The sequence below is a fragment of the Trachinotus anak genome, unplaced genomic scaffold (genome assembly GCF_046630095.1).
Source record: "Trachinotus anak isolate AG129_WGS33_773 ecotype Australia unplaced genomic scaffold, CSIRO_AGI_Tana_v1 ptg000023l, whole genome shotgun sequence".
Taxonomy (NCBI): Eukaryota; Metazoa; Chordata; class Actinopteri; order Carangiformes; family Carangidae; genus Trachinotus; species Trachinotus anak.
The window spans coordinates 1,087,071-1,096,676 of record NW_027273874.1 but is presented as its reverse complement, the minus strand read 5'-3'; the positions used below and the strand labels follow the sequence as shown (position 1 = coordinate 1,096,676).

The 9,606-nt window shown below is 43.3% G+C and overlaps 1 protein-coding gene across 5 annotated transcripts; it reads right to left on the bottom strand.

Annotated features, from left to right (window-relative positions):
- Positions 1-140: 140 nt before the first annotated feature.
- On the bottom strand, positions 141-8,656 carry slc16a13 (solute carrier family 16 member 13). 5 transcript variants are annotated; one of them, XM_071459387.1, is made up of 9 exons: positions 8,638-8,656; positions 8,051-8,152; positions 7,602-7,758; positions 6,703-6,741; positions 4,450-4,692; positions 3,761-3,904; positions 3,369-3,625; positions 2,339-2,870; positions 141-1,691 (listed from the first exon to the last, which is right to left on the bottom strand). In XM_071459387.1, exons 5-9 carry the CDS (start codon positions 4,676-4,678, stop codon positions 1,465-1,467), a joined length of 1,389 nt encoding a protein of 462 aa, XP_071315488.1. In that variant the 5' UTR covers positions 4,679-4,692; positions 6,703-6,741; positions 7,602-7,758; positions 8,051-8,152; positions 8,638-8,656; the 3' UTR covers positions 141-1,464. The 5 variants fall into 5 exon arrangements, with proteins under 5 accessions (XP_071315488.1, XP_071315487.1, XP_071315491.1 ...); XM_071459386.1 differs by lacking the exon at positions 8,638-8,656 and having other exon boundaries at positions 8,051-8,235; XM_071459390.1 differs by lacking the exons at positions 6,703-6,741; positions 7,602-7,758 and having other exon boundaries at positions 8,638-8,655.
- Between the last annotated feature and the right edge of the window lie 950 nt (positions 8,657-9,606).

The window sequence follows — 9,606 nt, the reverse complement described above, 5'->3', positions numbered from 1 at the left end:
GTTTAGATGTCAAGTGTGCAGGTCCCCAGCAGAGGGTGCCAACATTTTGTGGCTGGTTATCTATGATGTTGCCACAGAAGAGCTGCCTGTTGAATTCGATAAAGACTGAAAACTACTAAAAGTGAAGACACATTAAAACATAAATACAATGTTTTTAATTAAAACTGAATACAAAATATCACATTTTAACATATAACAGTGACTGCAGGAAGTTTGAGTGGTACGTTTCAGACTTGAGGGTAAAAACATTTCTGATTAAGATGAACATTTTCCACTTCTCAACAAACGCTGAAGCTCCAACGTTCAGTAGCTGCCAGCAGGATGAAGAGTCATATTTGGTCAAACGGCTTTTTGCACTGCAAGGACCCTGACACGAGTCTGTGCCAGTAACCAGCAGGTCACAATGACCCCGGTCATGTCCTGCCTGCAAAACTGGTGTTCATTCAGCTGTTCTCAAAGCCAAAACATCTCTGGTTTACAAAGGCAGTCTTGGTTTATGGTTTACAACAGTACAAAGCGCTTATGCACTATTATATGTCATCAGAAAATGCACTTGAGAAATACCAGTCTTGTGTTCCTGCCCAGTTCCTTAATGCACTGATGGAAAGAGAAATTCCTGAGGCTGAGGGGGAGAACTGGTGTGCAGCTCTTTTAGAGCTATTGCTGTGCTCCTAATAAATCATTGTTAACAGAGAGCAGTGCAGAGTGGTGCTGCTGATTATCAAGAAATGTACCTACTTACTCTGTGAATCTGCTTCCATAAATTACACAGCAGTGTAAAGACCAACAATCATCAGGGAGGCTCAGTGAAACATTGGACAACACCGCTGTTTGTCCATGGCTCTTCACACACTTGTCATGTGTGCTTCGTTTAAAGAATATAGTTTGAGTGCAGAGAGTGAAGGTTAAATAGAAATCGTCAACATATATAGAGATAAACGAGTCAGTCTTTTAAGTCACATTCACATGAATCACAAAGAAAATAAAACAGTTCCTTCTCATTTTTTCACGTCAAGTACGCTGAATGTGCCAACTCTGTGTCGTAACTTAAAAAGAAACGAAACTCAGTTTGCATTTTCATTTTCATTTCCTATCTCGCGCTGCCATCCCACGGTGCATCTAAAGCAGCCACACATCTGCACATTGTAAATAAAACATGTCAATGCTCAGATTTTCGCTCAGACAGAAGGTACTGGCCTGAACATCAAAATGAGGTTTGGCTGTGTAACAGAGTGAGCAACTCATTGGCCCCTTTCTGCCGCCCGAGCTTTCACAGTGAGCCTCACTTTGGGTCTGAATCTCTGAGGTATAATACAAACACACAGCCATTCACCAGCATGTGCAACAGCATACTTATTGGAGGTATCTCCAGGTGGGCGCCACCGTTACACTGACCCACCTGAAGAGTATTATCAAGGCTCTTGGACCATTAACTCACACAGTCTTTCAGCTGATCCAGCAGGATCACTGAGCTCCTCCATGACTCGTGTCAGAGGGCGAACTATTGAACTTTTCCAATTCTGAATGGAAACTCTTATCTTTGTCGTCATGGGAACGTCTTCGAGGAGCCGGTGGATCTGTGCAGGAGAAGTAGTGAGGAAGAGTGGCCATGGTCAAAGTACCGAGAATAAGGAAACTGCCCGCTACCATGAAAGAGGCGATGTACTTTCCTGTGACGTCCTTGAGCAACCCTTAGGACACGGAGAAATAATCATATTAAAATAATAATAACAAAATAATTACACTGAAACACAGAGAACATCAACAGAAGGGGATGAAGATGTTGCGTGGCAAGGGTAAGAAACACCTAAATTTATCGTGACATCCCGAATATAAGGCTGCAAACAAAACTATCAACTGCGTTTAAAGTGCATAATATTAGCCTCATGCTAATCAAGAAAAAGACTCACTACAATGGATTCATGTCGTCCTGGTTACATGTGAGGTCTTATTTCTGTGACATTTAGATCCCCATTAAAGGAAAATAAACTTATTAGCTTGCTTGCATGTGTACGCTATATATGAAACTACAACTAGCAACCGGTTAGCTTAGCTGAGCATAAAGACTTTACCTAATAAAAACAGGGGAGGGGGTAAGAGAACTGGTCGACCCTGATTACTCCACTTAATGTTTGACTACATTTAGCTTCAGTGTGTTAACTTGTGTTTGTGGACTGATTTACGTCACTTTCTATAACAGTAATGTGTTTCCTACATTGGGAGACATATATTAACACACTGCCCTCAGCAACTCAGCTTTGACTTTCTCTATTGTAAACACAGCTCAGTGCATCTCCTCCAACACGTGACCCCTCTGGCTCCCTCACTGGGCTCCTACCTGACAGAGGCGTCCCCAGCAGTCCTGCACCGCTCTCGATGAGCTGCAGCAGCCCGAGGGCCCCCATCATACGCTCCACGCCCACAATCAAGGGCACCACCGCGAAAACCAAAGAGGTCAAAGCCCCGGAGCAGAAGCCGTAGAGGAGGCTGATCGTCATCAGGGCAGCATAAGAACCCGACAAAGAGCTCACAGGCAGCAGCATGATGAACGCTCCCGCCAGCGTTGTCCACAAGCTCAGCAAGTGGATCAGCCGGAAGTGTCCAAGGTCAGCGAACCAGCCCGACGCTACGCGGCCCAAAATGTCTGTGGCTCCGGCGGCGGACATGACAAAAGCAGCTTGGTACTCTGAGAAGCCGACTTGGCGGCTGTGGGCCACCAGGTGGAAATATGGAACAAAGTAGCCGACATTAAGAAGAGTGATGGCTGCGGTGTAGGTGAGATAAGGCCTCTCAAAGAGCAGCGGCAGCTCCAGGTAGGAGGAGACGCGTCGCAGCACAGCAGCACATGATGACCTGCTCTCTGAACCCACCTGGGGGGTAAAAAAAAAAAAAAAGGAAGGAAATGATGATCAAATTATGATCAAACTATCAATCTTTCTTAACTGCAAAGCTGGAACAAGATCAGACCTATCTGAGTCAGTGGCTTGAAACCAGGCTGAATGTAAGAGAGAAAAGCCCTTTAACTTTATACCACAAGTAGAGTCATCTCATAGAAATCATCGACTGAATCCTGAACTTATTCCTACGGAATATTTTTTGACCCCATTATCTCGAGATAAAAAACGTGTTATTTTGAGATCACAAGATATTATCAGTGAAACCTATTTTTTCGTTTTCTTGAGATAACGGGATAATATCTCAAGAAAACAAAAAATCTCCTGATAACATTTTGTTATCTCGGGATAACGAGCTTTGTTATCTTGAGATAACGGGGTAAAATATTTGCAAGTATGGCCTTTCTCAGCTTCCGTAGACTCCAATTTCCTTGCTGTGGATCTATGAGGTGCTACAACAGATGAAGACAGCACCTTTTCTGGGGCTTTAGAGCGTCGCCGTGGGCGGACGAGAGCCCCACAGGGCACAATGTTGAGGCTGAGGCCCCCCAGAATGAGCAGGGCCCCCCGCCAGGCGTACATCTCCACCAGAAACTGGAAGAGCGGATTGAAAGCGAAGGAGGAAATGCCGATGCTGGAGAACGCCAGTCCCAACGCCAGGGTGCGGCGCCGCGTGAAGTGAGCCATGACGGTAGCCACCATGGGAGTGAAGACCAGCCCCCAGCCCAAACCTGGAGGAGAGGAGATGGAAGGTGGGAGCTTGGTCTGTTAAACGAAGGTGATCTGAAGCATCGACAAGTAAACGAGGGATGTTTTCTCATCCTGTCGTCCAGTTGTTGATTGTTATTGTTGGACAGATAGATTACCTGAAATGACACCCATGGTGAGGTAGAGATGAACAAGGCAGGTGGCCTGCGAGGCAAGTATGAGGCCGAGTCCAGAAAGAAAGCCCCCGATCATCACCACCACCCGGGTATCATATGCATTACACAGCGCTGCACCCAGAGGACCTGCAACACAAACACATGCAGGTGTCTCCATCAGTCAGGACCTTTTCAAAACTTACTCTGTCTATAACATTTTCTTCCCTAATGAACAGTTCGCTCTTTGTTTCACCTTCAGTGACTTTAAAGTGGCCAAAATCTCTCTTATTCCATCATATATAAGTGTATACAAGTCTGCTTGTAAGAGTGAAACAGTCAAACCCACGATTCCATGTTTTCATGGCTGCACAGTCGGACATATTTAGTATCTTTAGAGACTTTGGGATCTGCCCTAGAATTTAAAATTAAGTTTTGAACAAAGTCTGGCTCCGCAGCATGCCTTTGTTTTCACAAACCACTTATAAAAGGGCTCAGACTCAATTAATCCTTCCTTAGGTGGTTAAACAAAATAAACAACAGGGAGAAATATTCATCTTCCCGGGGTCTGAGATATCATGATTACAGGCATTTTCACACTTGTGATAAGTTCCTTATCAAAAATGACCAACACATTAATCGACAGTGAAAGTGAGCCATAGCTGCGTAATTACAAACAGCTCACTGATACTCACTGAAGAACTGCTGTGCAGCCAGGCCTGTTGAGGAGATCCAGGAGATGGCCTGAGCGCTCTCCTCAAAGTACTGGACAAACTCCACAAAGAAGATCCCCAAGCTCCGCATCAGGCCGAACACGAGGCTCGTGCTGACGAACAGGGCGCCGACCAGCACCCAGCCCCAGCCTCCATCCGGGCCCTCAGCTTCATCACTCCGGCTCTCTGCTTTGGGCTTGTGGTTGGTCATGTCTTAGACAGAGTCTGTTAAAAATAAAATGAAATCCAGGTCGGTGTGAGGCGGGCAGATTAGGAAGCATCAAGGACAGTACGATCACCTTGAGCAACAGCGCAGAATGAGTCTCAGATCTGCTCTGTGGTTGTCAACAGCCATAATCATTAACTTCCCACAGGCCAATAAATTCCCTGGTTGTGTCATGTAAGTGTGACTGAGCTGCTTAACTAGTTGACCTCCATTTGAGAACAAGATATAGGTGAGAGGTGAACTCTGACCAGTGCTCACGATGCCTCACTACTGAATCAACCTTCACGACACTTTCTCTTCCTGCTTTACTGAGAATACAGGAGTCTGCAGGACGTGACGCATTACACTTCATTTTTCCTCTGCATTAACAAAACTTTTAATACAGTAATGAGACAATTTGTGACTTTAACATTTGATCATAACCGTATTGCCCAGTACTGGTCACTTTTAGCTCACTAAGCAAATACACATCTGTCTCTCATTTGGCACAGGCACATATATTATTACTGATTCACAAGCTGTGTTGTATTTTCACATGCTTCTGTTAACTGAGAATGTGTATGCTGGGTCAGCCGTGTCATGTCCTAGAGGTTAGAGAAGAGAAGTGGGCTTGGGATCGAAAGGTCACCAGGATGGGAGGTAGAAAAGAGGGTTGGAGGGGGGCGGCCCACTACTCCTGTGTGTGTGTGTGTGATGTTTTATAGCCAAGGAGGCTGAAGCAAGCACCTCCACTAACACCATAACAAATATAAATACACTGAAATGCACTATGAACTTTTAGGGAGGAAGAGCAGATGCGCTATTCCCAACAGCAAAAGCTTTTGTATTTGGTTTGGTGATCGCTCAGGCAGACATTTTCAAATAATCACAAGACTAAATGCATCAGGTTCTGGTCGGCTTAACACTTTGGCTAAACAATCTCCTGGGAGGAAACTGTCTTGACACCCAGATCTACGCTAAGAAAAGAGAAATCCGATGCACAGCTCAGATATCCATTCACTCACACATAAATCACACATACAGAAGCACTTGAGCTTATCTGTTGGTTTCTGGAGCATTCAAAAGCCGTGAGACACACACCAAAACAACACTCGTCACATGTTGTGCCGCTGACGGTAACAAGCCGGTCACATGATGCTCTAGAAATACAGCTGCTGCAGGAAGCACAGTAAGCAAACAGCGTTGAAGCTCCCCTTCAATTCAGTTCAATTCAATTCAATTTATTTGTATATCGCCAAATCATAATATGCATTATCTCAAGGCACTTTACAGGGTAAGGTCGAGACCTTTCTCTTCAGGTTCACAAAGCTCTGGCAGCCAACGTGCTCTCACTATTGACTCTCTGTGACCTGCTGTTACCCCAGTCTCCAGAGGAGCTTTCTCCATTTTCACTTCGGTTGCTGTAGTCAGCAGTCAGCTGCTTCTGTAAGGTTTCCTGAAAACTGTGCCTCACATGTTCACTCAAACTTTTCTCAGTATGCATATAATTATTATTATTGTCCTGAGGTGGCTTTTTTGTTAACTGCAACTTTACTGCAAAAAATAAATAAATAAAAGTGGTGGTAACAGTTCACTTTTTATTACAGGTAAATTATGTAAAATGAAAACAATGATTAAGATTATTTGTGCCACTGGTTGGGCAGTATTTCCCCTATGTTCACTTAATTTGCTGAGTTGAAAAGAAGCCAAAGCAACATGTAGCACAGTGAGCCGGTCCATCCCTGAGTAATACCACTCACTTCACTGCTGCAGGAATGACAGGAATCTGCAGCTAACACAATCCCAAACACACACAACCTTTAAAGAATTGCCCCATTGGGAATAAATCAAGTTTTCTGAATCTGAAGACTTGATGCTCACAAAGCAGGAAAATCAAAACTTCAGCAAACACAACTGTGACTCAGAAACCTGCAGTCAGTGTTTCGCAATGGTCTGACGACTGTTTGTGTAAATTCATATTGTTAATCTGTGTGTGCTGCAGAGTTCATGCTGCTGAATGTGAAACCAACCTGTTGCAGGAGATGCTGGAGACTTCAGTGAAGCACAGTCTGCAGGACAACAGAGAGTTTCACACTATGATCACGTGATGTGCTTGCCAAATATTTGTTTTCTGTTTTCTGGGAAACCAACACGGGAACTGCAACCAGCAACTCATCATTGCAGATAGGTACTTTTGCCATACAGAGGGCTGTTGTCTAGCCAAGTCAATTGGTTTTCTGTAGTCCAAAATCAAAAATCATTAATTTACCTCAAAAGACTGTGATCAAATCCTCCATTCAAGCAGCTGATGGGGACTAATAAATGGGTTTAAAATCGTAAGAACACAGCTTTTAGCTTCACTAAAACAACACTGAGCCTCATCACACTGCCACTAACTTTTAAGAGAAGTTGGGTATTCTGGATGGATATTTTAAAGCCTGATTCCAATATTTTTAGGTTCATTATATGTCAATCTGAGTAGCGGCAACTAAAAAATAAAGGAGTATTTTAATCATAGCAGTCCACATAAGCACATCCTTAATGCTGAGAAATTAAATATGCAGAACAGATCACGTAAACATGTTGTCAGGTGGGACTAAAGAACCAAAATCCTGGATGTCACCGTTGTCATGGTGAGTTTTAGATTTCGTTATTGATATATAATTTAGTCATTACTATGAACACTGAGTTATTTTTATGAATGAATTCAATATTAACTCTGTTCTATGCTCTCCGTGTTTATAATCATTTGATTTTTTTTTTTTTTTTCTGTATTTTTACTGCATCAGCTAAATTCACACCAATGCACAACACTAAAAAAAACAACAATATGAGTCTGAATCCACATGAAGTTGCCTGATGGTTGAGTTTGCTGGGGCCACGTCATTAAAACGTACCGACTGCAAAACCACAGGAAGGAAACACGCACCTGCAAGAACCTGCTGTTCAAGGACTCAGTCAGCTGCAGCCATGTTTCTCAGTGGTGCAGGTAGGCGGTCATGGACAGGTCAACAGTCGTGAACAAGCACTGGAAGGTGTCCAGGAAGAGCTCCACACTGCGCCTGCGCACTGGCTGCCACAAGCGGCTGCGTTAAGATAAGGAGGAGCGCACTGTATGCAAATATATACATGTTTTTGCCGATAAAGCAGTCATGCTTGTGTATTTCAGGTTTTAAAATTAATTTTCCAAATATTGCCAACATGCCCTGTGCGAGGTTAACGCTTCATGAGAAAAATGTAACTGTTGCATAACCCGTGAGCAAGTGAAACCTCTGGACCTGAGCTGGCTGTGACCCAGATAAAGTCGTGTTTAACCGAGACACCGGTGCTCTTCACGGTGCTTTACACGGTCCGCAGCCCAAAGCGGACCCCACTCACCCTCAGCCTCGGCCCGGCTCCGTCCAGCAGCTTCCTCCGGGGCAGCACATGGTCCACAGTCTCCAGGCTCAGCTGAATGAAAGCAGGTCCTGTCACCCTGAGCTGCAAGTTCAACAGTCCACAGTGAAAAACCAGTAACGGGGCGTGTGCACGGCTCCACGAGAACGCGCATATTGTACATGTTTGTCATAAGGTCTGGGTGATCAATACTTATAATACTGAATATTTTTCCTATAACAAGCAATCGTTTTGTTTTATTGATTTTGTCTTGTACATTTCTCCTCCAGTAGTGACTTTGTGATTGTGTAAAGTGCTTAAAGTCTTTTAAGAATCAACCTTTTTAACATCTGTATTGTGTTTTTTATGTAATGCAAACATATGAATGAAATAAGCAGTCAACACCATGACTGTATTTCCACCTTATACATCACACACCTAAAGAATCAATCACATCCACTTTCAGGAACATGAACCCGAAACATCATCAGTACAGAGACCAAGAGTTTACATCAGCACAGCCACTGACACTGTGTCAGCCACTGCCAATTACAAGCTAACAAACAACATAAACAATTAACTACGCGTACCGTTCAGATACATCTTCTAGTCACCGACTTTAGTCCACAATAAACTCCTGAGTCTGGTTCTGACTGAAGCTCAAACGTGGCTGAGTCCCTGATGTTCCCCCCAATATTCCTTCATACACACTCTTTCACCTGTGAACCAAGCACAGGCAGTAGTGGTGGGCGGGGCACAAAGCCTGATCCACACTTCTAAATGAGGAAGTAAGCTCAGATGTGCTCCCAGCCTCAGTTTTCCATCCCCCCCCCCCCCCCTTTTTTTACATGGGAAAACCATGTTAAACAAAATATTAATCATAGCAGAATATTTTTACATAGTTCAAAACACGTCTGGAGAGGAACTTTAACATGTCAACATGTTAAATGTTTAAGGTTTTCCATCCTCATAAAATGTTTCAGGTGAACTACACAGGCCTAAACTAAAATTGTCATGAACAAAACAAAACAAATTTAACACAAAATATACTATAAGAATATCTTCCATTAGCTCCCAGAAATATTATAGGTAGAGTAATATTGCAAGACATGAATCTATGGGAAAAAGTAAAAACGATTGCGCTAATAATTGCATTGCCAGTTGTTTTTATAATTCATATTCAAACAGAATTTAGTTTTAAACATGAAAGAATTGATGGTGACAAGATAATCTTGACTCAAAGTCTCCTTACCTTGTGGTTCTGCTGCTTTCTACCATGTCACACAGTCTGCACCAGCATCAGTTGTTGCTGTGTAACTGCTGAAACTTGAAACAGGTATGTCCAAGGTGAAGAGTGAGCAGTCAGACTCAATCATTTATTTTCAAATCTGAACATGTGGACTTCTGGCTTCTCAAGTTGTAAGTAATTACTTTCATCATATGGTTATTGTACAGCAGGTCAAGTTCTCCCAGCATGCTCAGCTACATTACTGAAATTAAAAACACAGTTTGTTCTAAAGGTGCTAAATTTGGCAAATGTAGTATTTTTAAACATTAAG